This window comes from Anoplophora glabripennis, unplaced genomic scaffold (genome assembly GCF_000390285.2).
Source record: "Anoplophora glabripennis isolate ALB-LARVAE unplaced genomic scaffold, Agla_2.0 scaffold634, whole genome shotgun sequence".
Taxonomy (NCBI): Eukaryota; Metazoa; Arthropoda; class Insecta; order Coleoptera; family Cerambycidae; genus Anoplophora; species Anoplophora glabripennis.
In genome coordinates this window covers 118,637-137,068 of record NW_019416707.1, presented here as the reverse complement: position 1 = coordinate 137,068, position 18,432 = coordinate 118,637, and the positions used below count along the sequence as shown (strand labels likewise).

Sequence of the window (18,432 nt, the reverse complement as noted above, 5' to 3'; positions counted from 1 at the left end):
CAAATTATTACATATATTTTATGAAACACAGACATCTCTGATGGAAATGAAAAATAACGGTAATAATTATGCTCCTCGTTACTCTCCGTTGCGAAGAGTTCCAGCCATAATTTCAAAAACATTGAGCGTTAATAGAAGAAATCTCGGAACAAATATTTGGTAAATAATTATTTGTATCTATTTATTATGTATTTTAAAATAAATAAAAACATTACAAAGCAAAATTCTGGATAGGTACCGATTTTTGAACCATATGATAGCTGTCAAAAATAATTTCCACTTATTAATTTTGTTTGCCTACCTTGGCAGGAGGAAAAAAATTTGAAGGTTGCCATGGGCAACTGTCGAAATTACAGTATGTGATTGGCTTAAAATGACAGGTGTAAAATTTTCAGTGGAATCGCCAGGTATCAAATACCGAACTAAAATTTCTCTTCGTATTGTCGGAAAGTGAATACCGAATGAGCATCTAACGAGGACAAATCTCAGATGTCTAGAAACATCTGTCTGTGGCCGTGACCTTGCTTCATTCCATTAATAGAAACCACCAGAGTCGCGCCAGGTGGATCACTTTGAACGACTAAACGGAATGGATTAGATGTTACTTGGAACAATAACTTACTACCGTTAACAAAGCAAGAGATGATATATTTTACAATTATTCCAAAATCTTCATTGATATTCAGAATTTGAGTGAATATTCAGGAAATTTAACAATGATATTTATAGTTAATATATTTTTATTCTTTATACATCCATTCTTTAAAATTCATTGACACAAAATGTTTGTATTCTATAAAAATTCACATGTCCTATTTTACCCGTCAATTTTAGGTAGCTTTGGCAAATATTGCGTGCGCCAATTTATCAAAGCCCTTTCAACTTTCTCCTTTAAAAGATAAACGTGACACTTGACCTTTTCATGAAAATATATTCCCTTTCCCAGTCGCCTGCAAGTGGGTTCGGCTCAAATGTCAATTTTACTTTTGTAGGCTCTGTAGGGGCGTTTCAAGAATATTCTTCATTTAATTTGGATCTCTTTTCTCTTTGTTTCTATCTGTATCTCTGGTCTTTTAATCGTCTGCATATAAATTGGATACTTATACCTGCCTACATGTAGAGGTGAAGAAAGAAAATCTAAATTCACTTAATTTTAGTGGCGAAAAAAATTTCAAAGTAACACGTGCATGAAGATGGGGTTTTTATGCTTACAATTAGTATAGGTAGGCTGGATTGCGTAGTAGTATACGGAATCCAGCTTTCTCAAACAGATTACTCTTTTTTCTGTCTCTAGTTTCGTCTACAGTTATCAACAATTTTTTTACACTTAAGTCCGGCTGTATACGAGTATTACTGTCAATTTCCTTTTATACGATATATATGGTTTGTCACTTAAATACATCGGAATGTTACACACACGGAACATAATAATTATGTTGTATAATAAAAATACCCAGTTCAGCAGCTTTAATAATCGATTTCTTTTATGCGTTGGGCTTTCAGTACATTTTTGTAATGATTTAAACCACATTTTACTATTCCATCACAGCGTAAATCAAGAAAGAGGTTAACAAATTGTTTATTTTATAGACACAGGGCAGCAACTAAAAATAAAAAAGTTTTTCCTTCAAAATTATTAATTTTTACGGCAGATTTTGATGGCTTCAGTAACCTCTGTGATCTGTCGTATATTGTCCCACTCTGTAGCTTATTGACATGTGTGACTATTTATCCTGGTAGATTGATATTTTTTTAATTTTAACTTTCACATGAGGGTATATAAATGTTTTAAATCGAATATTATTTTTATAGGAATTCGCTATTTTGTGAGTATAAATTGCCCGAAATAGACATTGTAGATTAAAAAGCTTTCAGATGAATTAATTCACCACTAAAGTGTTTTTTTTTTCTTCCAAATCCTTCCTAGTTCGCTCATCAAATATATGGCAAGCAAATCGAATTAAATGAGCACTAAATTCGCCGGTACCGAGCTCAATTACCGAGTAATGCGCGTGTTAGACACCAGCCTCCATATAATATGCGGCCAGCATACGAATGCACGTCTCGTCCCGTCGTGCTAGGCATGAAAATCGGGGAAACGTTCATGTGCATTTTCCGTTTTTTTCCGATGAAAAGTGTAATCTCGAAGATGAAACAACCGTTCAGGCACGGATTCCCCGTAATGGGCGTGTAAAAATCCGAGCTTATTTCGCAGCACGTTCTGTATGTGAGCGCGTGAATAAGAGCAATCTCTCACAGCGCTTTTCGCATAAAAATGATAAACAACGCTCCTAAGTTCGGCCTCGAAGGAATCGGGAGAGTCGAGAGCATAAATGGTATCGTTGAGGGATAGAATAGTGAAATAGATATAATTCAGAACAATTCAATTGATATGTCAAGTCACTTTTGAAAATCCATTAAAAAATACTTTTATTAGGATACTAGTGTAATTTCTTTTTATAAAAATACAATCTATTGATTTACTTATATCGAATATATTCACATAAAATGAATAAAAATTCTCTGTACAAATTCACAAAAAAAATGGGATTTTCTGCTAATTCTGAGAAATATTTTTAAAAATTAAGCTGATTTAAGTTGGATTTTCAAGATAAATTTAACAATGAAATACATTTTTATTGGTGAACTTTTCTATGTAGAATCCAGTAAAGAATATTGTTCTACAACTTTATTTCGTAGTTCTGATTGTCACTTATATTTTCAAATGAGAGAATCGATAATATCAGAAATCTGAAAATTATAAAATCTATAGCTTTTCGACCAGGAAAGCAGAATAAAGAAACAAAATACATTAAAAAACCTTCAAACGTTTCAAATCATTGAGAAATGCAGTAAACACCCTCGAAATATAATAGAAACGACATTAAAATAGATCAAAATGGCATTAAAAAAACTTCATTATGATTGAAATCTGGAATTACTTTGAAATAGATATACCGAGACACCTCGAAATTTCGAAATACAAAAACCTCGATCGTGAAATGTAAAAACATCTTAAAGATCATTATTACTTTTTATACTTAAAAATAAAACCCAAAATCATTGAGATTCGACTCTAGATCATTGACCTTTGACCCCAAGAACATTGACCTTTGACCCCAAGAATATTGACTTTTGCTCCGAGATAATAGACCTTGGACCCAAGATAATTGAGCTTTGACCCAAGGTCATTGAACTTATACCAATATCATTGACATTTTGCCCAATGACGTTGACCTTTGCCGCAGGATCATTAACCTTTGGCGTAAGACCATTGACCTTTGACCCAAGACCATTGATCTTTGATCCAAGGTCATTTGCCTTTGGTTCAGCATCGTTGACGTTTGATATAGTCATTGACCTTTGACTCAAGGTCGTTGATATTTAACCCACGTCCACCGACCCTTTGTCTGAGGTTACAGACCTTTGACCTTCAGTAATTAATTTTTCACTTTTGACTTGACCTTTGAGAGAATTTTTATACATTCTCAAAGTGCTTAGATATATGTATTTTATATATTAGAGCTGTTTACATCACTTTCAATGCTTTTTTATTTTTTGATTATTCTGAATCATCGTAAAGCTGTTTTCATGTAGTTATTTTTAGGTGTTTTGAAGTGTTGCATGTATTCCGTAATTTTCGAGATATTTAAGCGATTTTGATGTAATATGAAATGTTTTGTAGTATGTATTTCGTATTTTGAAATATATTTCGAGTCATTTGCAAATAATAATTTTCGAAAGTGTCGAAAATTTAATACACCCAACTGTTTTTGTAATTTTACCAACTTATCTATTTTGGTTTGCTTGTACGCCTTATAAATGGCCACCGTGTATAGTTTCCGGTTCAGATATAACTTTTTTCTCTCTCTCTCTCTCTCTCTCTCTCTCTCTCTCTCTCTCTCTAGATATCCCCATTTCCGTGATACAACAAAAATTGAGTTCTCCCAGAATCCCCATTCCGATTTATGAATTTGTCCCGAACAATATTCGTCACAGTTCAAATTATCTGGGGAATATAAATGTATTTAAGAGATGTATATTGTTATTGCTACTTAAATATGTATTTACAACGTCGTCTCGATGTGCATGGCGGGTCGGTCCGGACCTCCAACGTAATTCCATGTCGGTTACCGGTTTACGATTCCGGAGGGATTTTAATGTAATGTGCGTGAATAATTTAGGTAGAGCGACGTTACTGATCATACTGTATAACCCAATTAACTAGAAACAAAATTATTGCATATTTAACTTAGTAGATTACTTCTTCAAAAGTAGACAAACCTCACATAAAAATCAGGTCGATTCCTTGCGGGATTCTAAAGTTAAGCGAAATACAATATACAGGGTTTAAGTTTGAATAGGAGTCATTTATACGAAAGCTACCTTTTACATTTAGCGAAACAGTTTGTTTTCTCAAATCGCAGCAGCATTTAAGAAGCAGAAAAACTGCTTTGTTCTTGAGATGATGTTCTTTTAACTCGCGAAATGTTTCACCACGCAGTATCCATTTCATCGCTTTCAGCACAGAGTACAATAGACAGGCGCCTAACAATTACAACGGATCGTATTTCCCTCACAAAAACCATCACCTCAACAGCATCCCAACAAGTTCAGCAAATGATAATTATAATTAAAACTGTTACGTTCCCGGGAACAATAGGTGCGGTATACAGACTATAACTCGTCTCACGTTTCGCGCGTTAACTCCTCTTTACACTTTAGTCATTTTGCTGTTTGGTATCCACTTCAGAAGATTTTGTCTTTTAACAATTTTCGCACCCACAAACTGTCTTCGACAATATACTTAGGATAGTATTGATAAAAATCACTTTTAACATTAAATATTGATTTGCAACTAACTTTTATGTATTTGCTGCTATGGAAACTCAAACAGTGATACATATACGGGATCTAAACTACCTCTGCTTCTAATATTACTACCAAGTTTTTCGACAAGGCCACTTACTGCAATTTGTCTGTTTGCTGTTTTACTGAACGATAGTATCGTGTGAGAAGCTCCAAGCTCAAATTCCATACATGCCAAAGCCAGGAATTGTCCGTAAAGCATGAAGAAGCTTCAAAAGACACCAGACAGCGCAAGATTCCAAATTTTTACCGATGTTTCAAATCCAATCACCGGAGCTGTCCATTGTCTCCTGTACCAATTTATTTTCATAAAATATAAAACAAAATTAAAAATAATAAAATATGTTACATATTTTACCGAAACATTTGGCAAGAAATTGTAAAAGGGAACAACCTTGGTTCATTTCGATTCGCATAAAACACTTTCAACAAGGGGAAAATCCGTATTACAACTGACAAATCGCGCAATATTCATTTTCGCAACGGTAAAACTTTCGGCGGCACAAATCCATTTACGCACAACTTTCTCTATAATTTTCGCAACTCTCGGCCCGAGTCGTCTCGTCGAGATTTCCATTAATACTTGTAAAATAATTCATCGCGCCAACTTACAAGTTTAATAGCACTTCGCGGGGCAGATCCGTCAGGACGAGCGAGCGAAGAAAACAATGCCGTAAACACAAAGCGGCCGTGCCGATCCGAGCATTGTACCGCGAGCGCCTCGCATTGTTTCCAGAGAAAGAGAGACATTTGTTCAGCTTCTGTAAACATAATCATATTTCAGAGACGCGACAACGCGGACTCGCGGAGTTTCAGGCGTGGGGTTTCACCGTGATAAATTTCGGAGGTGATCGTTACGGTTTTATTCATTTCGTTATGTTTGCGAATTGTTGTACGCGAATAAAGTGTTCCGCATGAATATAAAAAATTTAAGATGATAAAGCGTTCGGTAAGCATAAAAAGTCGGATAAATTGACCTAAAATCCTTGCCTTCCAGAGTTCCTGAAATATCTCCACGGTAAAATTTTGCCCATGTTTCCAACAGCACCGATAGACATTCAAAATGTTCAGTAATGTTTCGAATCTAACAGCCGTAGCTCCACGAGCCCAAAAGTGCTAGACCCAAGTCAGAGCAAACGGCAAAGCTCAATGTTGTTGAAAGAGCGACTGCAGAGAACTGCTGCGAATCGTAAAGAAAATCGCTAATGTTTCGATTTTTTTATCGCAGCAACCACCAAACACCATCCAACGTTTCGAAATAGTTGAATCCTAAAGCCAATCCGACGGCAAATCAAGATCGCCCAAGGAACAGCAAAAACCCCCCCGTTCCAAGAGAACACGAAATGTCAAAAGCCATATGGGAATTTGGCGGAGCCATCAAGGGATTAGATCGAATGTCAACTCAGGACATCTGCGATTCATTAACTAGAGACATGTTTTAGGCAATACAGAATACGATTTTTTATATTGAGTACTAATTATTATTATAAATTGTTCCTAAATCTAGCGTCCAAATCTACAGTTGTTCGGCCGATACAAAAGTACTCTTTAGCCCAAAAACAGAATTGAATTTTGGTTCTCCACAATTACCATGTGTGAACAAAATATTACACAAGCAATTGCTTTCTGATCAGTAACAATGGAAAAAGGCGACAATTTAACACCTTAACTAAAAAAAACAGCAAAAATGATCATCTGGTAGATAAATTTTGCTTCAAATTAGCATAATTAGATTGGCCTTGAATTATCGTCCATTTTTTTCTTTAATTTCCCGTAATTTTTTACTCCATATTAACACTTCTGTCATCATGAAATTATGTATTCCTTTGAATCATTTACATTGTGGATGACCTACTAAGCTAAACTGACTGAAATCAGCACTTCCACGTTTTGAAATCATTCATCATTCAAAACAATGTGTACAAGGTGTTTCACTCTTGGCTTTTCGACTTTATCACAAGGAAACCAAAAAAAGATATTAACTTGCTATCTAAATTGTTATTAAGTACAATCGATTTTACGCCAAAAGTATTGAAAATAGGATTTGACAACAATGCACAGCCCAGTTGCCAATTGTGCATACTCTGGGACTAAAGCGCGTTGATAAAAATATGACCCCCACTCAAAGTTACACCCTGTATAGGTATTGCAGGTTTTGGAAAACGAAAAATATGATTTCAATTTAAAAAATGGTGTAGTGACCAATAGTAGTAAAAACTGAAGCAGAGTAAATTTATTCTATTTTGCTATTTTTTCTTTGACCAGTAAAAAATTGTAGAATTATATTGCAAGAATTTTTTTCGTTTAGAGAATGCCTAAGAATAGCTACCATAATGGAGAAATCAAATTCGATGATGCATACCATGGTCCCATTAAGTCCAAGCTAGATTTCTCCATGACCATCAGTCACTGAATGTGGTCCAAAAAAAAAAAACATGAGAACACACCCCAATCTTATAGATGTAAATACAAAAAAAAACTTTTTCCAAGCTTCTGTATTTTAAAGACACAGGGTAGTTAGAAAGTTTAGTGTTCGACCTTTGAACTAAAGCAGATCAGTTAGGAACCTAAATGACTAAAGTCAACCATGACATATTATAGACGAATTTATCTGTTTTTCCTCTAACCCCTGTAGTATTAGAATCGATAATCCAATGACCAGAATCACCTTATCCTTGAGCCCTTCGAGGGCGATATTTTACACAAATAGGCATTCCGTGGCCTGATTGCGCCCATTACTCCTAATTCCGCAGTTTCAATGCGTGAAAAATATTTCCACTTGTCTCTTCCCTTTCATACAAAGAACTCCTCGGAAACGCTCATTTCCATGTGAAAAGCCTAATAAATTACGACCAATTGCGTACGTATGAATCAAGACGGCTCGCAAACCGCAGAACCGCCCAATCTGCAAGCCATTTGCTACTAAACAAGATCTTCTACGGACCGTCGCTAATAAAACGATTACCTAAGGGTCCAAAGGGACCGAGATAAACGACTTCCTGGGTTCTCGATGCGACCAAAGTCAAGAGCCGGGTCATCCATTTCGTGTATGCATACATGATGATATACCGTCTCTATGTGCGTTGTAGATTCTATCTCGTACATCCCTTATATTCCTTAACCTAAACCATATGTTATAACGGAGATATGTCTGAAAGATGGTACTACAAAGACTCGTACACAAGCTTCCGTGACATAGGAAAAATTATGTATTTCTATGTGTTGGATGCACACATTTACTGGCATTGACTAAGTACTGAATACGCTCATTTCTTAACACATGTCTCAAAAGTTTAAAAATAAAAATATATTGCAGTATTGAAAACAGCCATTTTACGGTGAATAATGATAACAATGGTTATACCAACTGGATTTTCACTATGTATTTTGTTTCTTTGTCTTCTAAGTCAAAACTTTTCAGATATTAGCTGTTTCCTAGTCTGTGTTGCTTAAATCCAAATTGCGAAAATATAAGCTTCCACTTTTCAGTTTTCACCATTTTCTAAATTANGATTTCGTTTACTTAACAATTTTATTACAAACAGAATTGACAGTAAAAAACAACCTATCAATCAAACACAATCTAAACGATTTAGAAATCTAAAAAATAACTAGTTATTATTGACCTATCTTAAAAGATATGTTTTTAGATACAACGAAATCATCGATAAAGTTTAGTCGAAAAATTAATGAAAATATTATTTATTTTTTCAACATTGACACTCTGTAGCTCCATTATTATAATCTTTTGGACTAAGGTAAATTTAGTTACATCGACTTATTTTGGAGTGTTGTACAGACCCTTTAGACATACCCTGTATATCAATTAGCACAAAAAGATTATGTTTTATAAATTATCCATATAAAAAAATGTTAAAAGCATTATATATAGTAAATAATACCTTAAACCATCTGAGAGTGGTATATGAATTAAATTAAGGTTGGGCAATACTCCACTTTATAGAAAACATACTTTTGAAAAAGTTACGGTTAGATTGCGTTTGTTTAAAATTGCTAAAAAGACGTTTCGTTCGACCACAAATATTTTCTTGAGCATGTTGGCATGTAAACCTTACTAATTACTTGTTTGAAAAAATATTGACGAAAGCATTATATTAGATGAAAATGTAAGAAAATATTTTTTTAAATTTAATTTCGTTACAAAAACAGTTTGGTTCTTATCTTATAACTGGTATACCTTTATTTGGAATTAAGTAAGTTTTTTCTTGTTTTGGTCTAAATGGTAATGTGAGGAACAATAAAAGTTTCGATTATAATCTGTAGGGTATAACTGATACCATGTAACACTAAACATAAAACGAATATCCTTGAAATTTTGGCCACAGAAATTTTTAATTTGATTGATGTAATTCTCAATATTGACAAAATTCGAAATTGTTTAGATTAGATAGGAGCAACACTTAATTAAGTCATGTTTGACTGAATCAACTTGTTTTCAAAAGCACTAAGTACAGTGATATAAAAGTTCTGACGATTTTTCCTCTGTATTTCGAATTTTCTGGAACCATTCCGGGCACAGATGACTTTTCCGATTATCGAGGAACGTTCAGGACGTAATAATTTCCCGTCAATTACGGCGGAATAAATGGTATTAAAAGAAGTGCGTCATCCACCTGAATCGTTCGGCTCACCCACACCCATCTGGAACAGACCGGCGAATTCCGGTATAGGGGCCGCCGACTCCGGTAACCTAAATGCCTTCTCCGGGTAGCCTCGGCTGAGTCCTGTGACCCGCATATTGATCTGCCGCGATTTCAGAGACGTAACGGGATATTTTCATGGAGAGTTCGCAGGGGTCTCAAATCGAAATTGACCCATGTGAGCAGGATCGGTCCTCATGTTTAGTATGCTTTTCGTAATTTTCTTCATTTTGTGTAAAATTTAATGGCGTACAAACCTACATAAATAAGAACCGATCTTGTCATACTTCCAGGGACTCTAACCGCTGAACCAGGACCTTTATGTTACACAGACAGGATCACAGACTCTTCACTTTATTTCTTGTAGTTTTTTTGAATTGGCGCTGTTGTCTCAAGAGTGATTATGTAAATTTGTTTTAATTTCGTAAATTTATTCGAACAAAATGTTTAAGTTATGCATTATTAGATTTATATAGTATTACAAATAAAAAAGTTATTTAGATTCAAATAAGTGTTCCTCTAATTATTTTGAGCAGTGTATATACATAACAGATTAATATTCTTGCAATTAGAAATCGATATATCTAAGATTTATTTCCTTATTTTTGCGTATTGTGAACGATCAGAAAGTAGGGCAAAAATTCGCGCGAACCATTTACAGTTTTTTTTTTTGGTTTTGTAAGGAAGGAGACGGCTATTAATCATAACTTCTTCCCGTCGTCGCAACAAAAGATAAACTTCCAGCATTACGGGAATAATAAATAAGAGGCCGTCAGGGGAATAAAAGGCTAAGATTTTTTATTGCCTTCCTTCCGAATATTATATTCCGGAAATAAAAGTCCCACTCAAAAACATCCACGGTGAAATATATGACTATTAATAATTAGAGGTTTTCAGTTTTATCCCGAAGTTTGATCCATAAATCAACGAACTTATCCACATTACTGCAAAACTGTACTTACTTGACGGGATGAATTATTCTTTTTTAAGAAATAAATGCTTAATATAATTAATGTAAATTATATACTCATTTGGCTGTAGGTGAGGTAACCTATGGTGTCTTTAAAGGGTCTGTACAACGCTCCACCAGTAGTGCTGCTCAAAATAAGTCGATTTAATGAAACTTGCCTTAGTCCAAAAAAAGATAATAACGTAACTACAGGGTGTCAAAACAAATAACATTTTATTTAATATCTTTCGAGCTAATTTCGTGAAATCTCGTATCCGGTTTTTTTTTGGGATGAGAAATTCGAATTTATTGACGATTTCGTTGTATCTTCTAGAGGACGTCACAAGCGACGATTAGGACGTTTTTAAACTGCCAAAACTTTTTTGTGCCACGGTGTATTTTACTTTGGACCAGAAAAATCTTTCCCCCCAACTTTTCAGCTTAAAAAAAGGTATACCTTGCTAATATCTCAAAAGCCAACCGTTTTCAACAAAAAAGCATATAAATTTGTAAATGCATAAAAAAATTTGTTTAAAAGTTATTTACAACTCCACTGATAAACGAAATTAGGAGCAGTCGTTTATTAGCAAGAAATATGCCTTTAAGGGAAGCAGTGTAATTACAGTTTTAGATTTCGTTTACTTAACAATTTTATTACAAACAGAATTGACAGAGTAAAAAACATACTTTCTAAAAAACAATCTATCAATCAAACACAATCTAAACGATCTAGAAATCTAAAAAATAACTAGTTTTATTGACCTGTCTTAAAAGATATGTTTTTAGATACAACGAAATCATCGATAAAGTTTAGTCGAAAAATTAATGAAAATATTATTTATTTTTTCAACATTGACACTCTGTAGCTCCATTATTATAATTTTTTGGACTAAGGTAAATTTAGTTACATCGACTTATTTTGGAGCGTTGTACAGACCCTTTAGACATACCCTGTATATCCATTAGCACAAAAAGATTATGTTTTATAAATTATCCGTATAAAATAATGTTAAAAGCATTATATATAGTGAATAATACCTTAAACCATCTGAGAGTGGTATATGGATTAAATTAAGGTTGGGCAATACTCCACTTTATTCGGGATGTGGTCTAATAACCTAGATAGTTTGTATTGAGTGTATTATCAGATTCAGGGGAAGATAAATGTCCGAATCCAACAAAATTTGTACAAAAACTACACCGAAATCAGGAAAAATAGTTACAGAGAATTTATAAATTATTAACAATTATTATAAGGAATTAAAAAGAAAAAATGAAATGCTTTATTTAAAAAAATAGTTTTTTTAATGTTTAATTTGATGAAAAAAGGTTGAGAAACTAATTTCTGATATAAAAAATACGCCTGTACACATAGATTTTATTTTATTTTGCCGACTTTATTCTACATATTATTTTTGCATGTACCTACCAGCATTTTTTGGGAAAATATATACGAAATAATCATTTCCCAAATTTTGTCTTGTACCTCGTATACCTATTAAGCGTTCCTAAATAAATCTCTGTCGAAATGTTACCAAACCCTCTTCTGTCTCTATCCACAGGAACCGATAAATAATCCATTAAGCCGGAATAATTACGAAGATCCTGCTCGCATTAGTGAGATATTTGTTATTCCTCCGTCCGGAAAATGTATTTGTCCAACCTCGGAAAAATATTGACTGTGTGGAAGGATATCTAAATCCTTTTTTTATGTTTCAGATGAATAATTTAAACACAATTTTTATACATCACATTGCTGATATATTATTATTGAATCTAAAACGAGACATTGTTGGCGTGAAATACAGATTGACGCAAATAAGTTTGCGTCTGAGTCAGACATTTTTTGTATACCATATGATGTGACATGTTGCGCCTCAATCAGCGAACGAAACACGTTTATTTTCAGTCAGTAAATTGTATGAACGAAATGACTATATATCTCATGTTGGTCCATTCTATAAATAATAAATGTTTTTATTTTTGCAGCGGTATCGAAGGAAGAAGCGGAAGAGCACAACCACGGGAAGCTGCCCTACAATGGCTACAGCGATGAGTTCCTAGACCGATTAGAACCCAACGGAAACATACCTGCCGGCAAAGGTGATATTAGATACGGTGAGTCCATTTCTTTCGCTCGCTGGTCGCACCCTCGCAAATTCTATTCTCTTTTGTAAATGGCCTCATTTTCTGGTCTCTTAAACTTTCATGACCCCCAGACGGCAATTTTCGGGAATGCGATTTGCCGCGCCGAAAACGCCCCGGTTCGGGCGTAAAAACGGACTGAGGAGGGTTATTACTTTTTTTGTGTATGCTTGCTTCTGTATCTGCGCTTCATGTTTGTTGACTAATAGAGTTTTATCCGCTGCTGATGGATAGGTGAATAGATTGCACTAATATTTAATACCAGTTGGCAGCAATTGCAGTAGATTGCATTTAACATATCTTTTTTATATGTTATACATTAAGATCGGGACATAGCTTTTCAATACACGATGTCAAAAGTTAAAAAAAATGAATTTTGTCAAAATATTTCAAGAACCATGTTGGCAATTTCAAGTTTTCAACGTTAAATATTCGATTTTTATCAAATTGCCTCTGTGTAAACAATAAAAAAGTTTAGGCTATATTTCCAGGAAGGTGTAACTAGCGCTCTCTGTTGATGGGTCTAAAATTAAAATTATTTCTAAAATTATCACACTAAAAGAGGTTAAGGAAATATTCCCCAAAATCGTTTTTTTTACTTTGACACCCTGCAGTTTTAAAAAGAGCAACATTTAATTAAGGCATGTTTGGTTAAATTGCCCAGTTTTGAGCTCAGGGGCCTCATATGTGTCCCATTCATAATGAAACACTCTGTATAAGCCGCCAAATCGTATGATAAACGTAAAAAATTTTAAATATATTAAATCTCCAACAAAACTTATTATAAGGTGTTATAATAACACATTTTTAGGTGTAATTATGTACAATGGTACATGAAATAAAAGAAAGTTGGTTGATCTGGAAAACCCCACTAGGCTTTTTATATGTATTTTGGCGTACTTAATCAGAATCCTTCATTACTTTTACTACTGCACGCACAGGCTTTGAATAAATCCCGAAAAACGGCTGAGAATCCCCAAATATTGTGGAAAATCCGACTAATGGGCATCAGCAGTTTTAAAAAAATTTATTTCGACCCATTTAAAGCCTTAATCATGCCTTAATTGCGTTGAACGCTAACTAGTCTTCAGGGAGGACCAAGAAGTGTTCAGACTATTGTAATACGTAAGATTAAGGCTTTATCTGGTTCAAATAATTTTTTTCAAAACATTACTAATGCCCATTGCTTTTCCACGATGTTTCGAGATTTTCAACACTTTTTAACGATTTACTCAAATTCTGTATGTGTTGGAGAAAATCTAACGACGGATTCGGATTCAGTGCTTCAAAGTACGTATTGATAGCCAGGGTGTCCAGGTCAGTACACTTTTTTAATTTGTGTCTGTGAATTAATTAATTAGGCGCTACATTTTTTCCATAAATTTTCTAAAAATGCGATAACCTTAATTGTTTCCTAGAAAAAAGCGCACAGCTTATGAATTAGATATAGTCTTTCCGAAGTCATTTGAACATGTATAAAAACCCTAGCAATAAATTTAATGAGTTTCATAGGCGTCCCTAAAAAAGTGTTCTGCTAAAGGTAAAAACTTATAATAATTTCTCCCTTTCCCAATTGTAATATGAATGATTAATAAAAGGTGCCTATAATAAATTAAAATTACCTGAATCGCACCGCAATTCCGCATTGCTGCACTTCGCTGCTAGGCAATTTGTCAACCACTTGTCAACAACTCAGATTTATTGCCCAGTCGCCCAGTGCAGCAGTGTTATACGCCGTTTGCCCGCACGCGTATTCTTCAACTGGGCGTACATTTCTACCACCTGCACGTTTAGCTCGACCAGACCTGTATATGGGTATGGCTAAATAAATATGGGAACAAGTTTTACAAATATTCAATGTTGGTACATACTGCTGGTTCCTCAATTGAGATCGGAAAGACTATAAAATTTAACTGTTTTTAACAGTTGGCCCGAAGCATTAAATACTTTTTTATTTTAAGAATTGATAATTTTTTGAATTAATTTGACAAATTTTTTGGAAAAACCTCAAAAAAAAATTGTTCATTTTGTAATCAATAAGGATCATTTAAATTTAAAACATTTATAATTTTGATGGTCTTATTGTCGTAGGTGCAACTTGCTACAATAATAACAGTACATAGTAGTATTGAATCTCGGTTAATATGGAATTTTGACAATAATCTTAAAGAGACTAGGTAATTCACCTTCAAAATTTTTAGCTCATAAATCCTGTTTTACCCTTATTACAAACACATAGTTTATACCTTACCATTTTCGTCGCGGCAACTAATTAATCCCATATGGTCCTACCCATGGCGTCAGGTTACGTAATATCCGCTTGCGTATCAATCACACAGGCTTCCTCTTCCAAAAATAGATAGATTCCCTTCTGGTCTCGTAATTTAAACTAAAACTCGCTCCAGGAGCTTTCCTGGCAAGCACCCGCCTCGTCAGATGTGAAATATAAATGCTAAACAGCGAAAGCTGGTATAGCGCAGATGAGTAATCCAGGCTCATACACCAGCGAAAAAGGTACTTTCTGCAGGGTGAATTTAAAATTCTCAATTAAAATACAACAACCGATTCCTTATTAAGTCTTGGCTGGAGGCAGCGGGATTTTTCCGTTTTAATTTTAAACTCTGCGCCTAATATTAGTCCCATTTGAAATTTTAATATTCCGCCAACTCGGCTAATTTTAAAGTTCAAATAGGGCTCGATTTACATTCCGATCTTTTAAGGATAATTCTGATGTTCTGCTCCAAAGTGGTATGAATTTTTCTATGATCAAATAAGGGAGGGCTGCTATTAGTTATTTTACTTTTATAGTTTAGTACAGATTAGTTATTTGCTATGGGTCGATTGGTCAAGAGAAATTTAAATTGGGGTCGGTATGAATTTTTTTCTGATAAAATCAGGTAGCGATTTTATTGTAATTTAGTTAGTCGTAATTGTTCCATTTATCAAGGCCCCGTACTTTGAGTCTTGGTTAAGGCTTGATTAACTAATCAGGCGATTATACTGTAAAATAAATGCTATATGTACAGTCTAATTTCCTGATCAGTTAATCAAGAGATTCAAAATATCGGGCCTAAATGACTCGTGTACCTTAGCATCCAAACTCGGTTTAGTTAAATCGTTGTCGAACTTTATTTGGTAAAGCAATCGGCGAATATACAGGATGTTACAAATTCGCTTCTCACTACAGGAATCTACCAATATGATCGCAAAGACTTATGAGTACTTTAGTTGCGTTGACGCTATTAATACCATTGCCAGCCATGTTTTCAATTTTTTTCTACATGTGCTTTTCCCTAGATCGAGTGCGTCTCTTACATTACAACTAGTACGTGTTGCTCACTTCCTGAAAAATGATATGTAAACATTTGTGGTCGTAAATGAAAATTATGGTCTATAAATAAATAAATATATTATAATTTTATTATTGTATATATTTACACTGTACTATATTGCACAATAACAGCTAAAGCATTGTAAATATACAGGTAGTCCCAAAATAAGTTTAGAAAAGATAAGGGCCTTCAATCGTATTTATTTAATAATTAAAAAGCTAAATTAAAGTCTAACAACGACTGATTTTAGTGGAAAGTCAAAATTATTGGTAACTAACTTTTAACAGTGATATTTAAATTGAATATAAGTACTATTTATAAGGCGTAACTACAATTTGGATACTTCAATCTTCTTTTCTAGAATTTCCATTCGTTCAAAGTTACAAGTAGTAGAATTTAACTGATAGTTGCAAAATATTTGGAATACAACATTGCTGAGATTTAAGCATACAGCACACGAAAGTGGTATTTACATTTCGATAAATGTAACCCATATTATGGCCTTAATATTTCACTCTTATTCCGGGACATCCTGTATAAGGTATTATAATTATATTAATTGCACCACTTTCTAATTGGCATAATTTATTAATAATGAATAACTTACATACTTATAAGCTTATGAAATCACACCGTAGAATAGTATGTTAGTGTTACTTTTGTTGTCCCGTCCACTCTTCAGATAATCTGCCTTATGTGCTTGAAATTAGCAGTCCTCTAGGCTCTAGAAGATAACCAACTAATGATTGAATCACCTGAACAACACTGAATCTGTCCCATTTTCTAGGCGAGTTTTCTACTTACGGGAGAGGCGGAGACATGGGTACTATGCGCAGCGCACAGTCAGCTGGTAATTGAAATTTTTATTTTAACTTATTCTTACACTGCACAAATACTCATTAATACACCCTGTTTGTATAATATTGGACACATTAAATGCCTACTGTACTACTATATTGATAAAAAAAAGGTCAATTCCCACTCCTTACGAATATATGTATATAGCAGCTTGAATATTTATTGTTATTTTTCTTAATTTTTGATAATCCATGTAGTGAGAGTACCAGATTAAGTATGCGGTTTTAGTTATCGACGAATTTTGTTTATAGTCACAAAAATAACGGTTCCTTATACATATGTCGATACTTTTTCACAGTTATCTTGATAAAAAAAAAAGTAAATTGTTTGTACTTCTTAGAAAACGCAAGCTGATGAAGTGTCGTGAAAGAGTGATGGTGATTGATACTTCTTAAAATATGTTGTTAAACGAAGCAGTTTTCGAGTAAAATGAAAACGTATGTTGTCACAATTATTACCAAAGACACACGCCATAATATATGATTATTGACTGCATTCATTAATTTGTATTCATTAATATTTTATTTTTATATAGGTATTTAATTTACAATATTCAATGGGAAATTGCTCAGTTAAGGGAGTAGGAATAGTAAAAAAGTATAAATAAAACTACAAAAAAGAATGAACAAAAAAAATAGTAATAAATTACAAGCATACGAATATGCATAAATGTCGGAAAATTTATTTAAAAAAAAGACAAAAATTAAGGGTACTTAAATATACATATTAATAACAATAAAATTAATACATACGACAAAACGTTCGTAGAAAGTTCAAACGATTTGAAAAATCGACGCACTTTTTCAGTATGTTCAGTATTATTAATATCAAGTATAATTAAATTTTCTGTTTTTTTATATTTTATTTTTATTAAGTACTATATGAATACTCGCAACTCGTTAGTTGTCATAAATACTCTTCTCCAAAGTTTCAGAACTTCAGAGTTTTTTTTTGTGTTCTTGGTAATAATTGTTTCATAATCATATATTTTTCATTTTTACATTTTTGAAGAGCACAAAAAAGGCCCAACCCAAGAGACCCACTTATTTCCGAAGAAATTCGATGCGTAAACACGATTTGCAGTCAAACAACATGACTTGTCTATGAATTTCGGAGAAAAGTAAAAATTTTGGGCGAAAACACTCAAATATGGGTCAAAACGATTTTTTTCCTATATTTTGTCGAAATATACCTTCTTCGTAGTATTTAAAAACGCTGACGTCGATGCCATTAATAAAGTTTACCCATGACCTCGATATTTCTCAGAAAATCCACTGTTTGGGTGAAAACTGGCCCAAAAATGGGTAAAAACTGATTATTTCCTAAATTTTCACCAAATATATCATCTTGGTAGTATTTTGACCAGTTTTCACGCCAATAGTGGATTTTCTGAGAAATATCGAGGTCATGGATAAATTTTACTAACGGAAACGTGTTCAGCGCCTTCTTCACAAATGATATGTGGGTTCTTGAGTTTCGACTTTTTTTTTTGTTGCATGTGTAATTCTTTTAATCGTCTTGACCTGATGCTACAAGTTTTAAACTTATATTTTCAAAGAAACAAAACAAATCCGACATATTCTTTGTCTTCATTGGATTCGTCTTATGTCAAAGATTT

The 18,432-nt window shown here is 33.6% G+C and overlaps 1 protein-coding gene across 4 annotated transcripts in view; it reads left to right on the top strand.

Moving 5' to 3' along the window:
- LOC108914209 (cyclin-dependent kinase 14) overlaps window positions 1-18,432 on the top strand; it is a 188,830-nt gene that overhangs the window by 140,831 nt on the left and 29,567 nt on the right. For 3 of the 4 annotated variants that reach the window (XM_018719965.2, XM_018719967.2, XM_018719964.2), the window contains exons 3-4: window positions 12,469-12,597; window positions 16,744-16,806. In XM_018719965.2, coding sequence (XP_018575481.1) covers window positions 12,469-12,597; window positions 16,744-16,806 — 192 coding nt within the window. The remainder of the gene's footprint in view (window positions 1-12,468; window positions 12,598-16,743; window positions 16,807-18,432) is intronic. The other variant, XM_018719966.2, reaches the window with a different exon arrangement.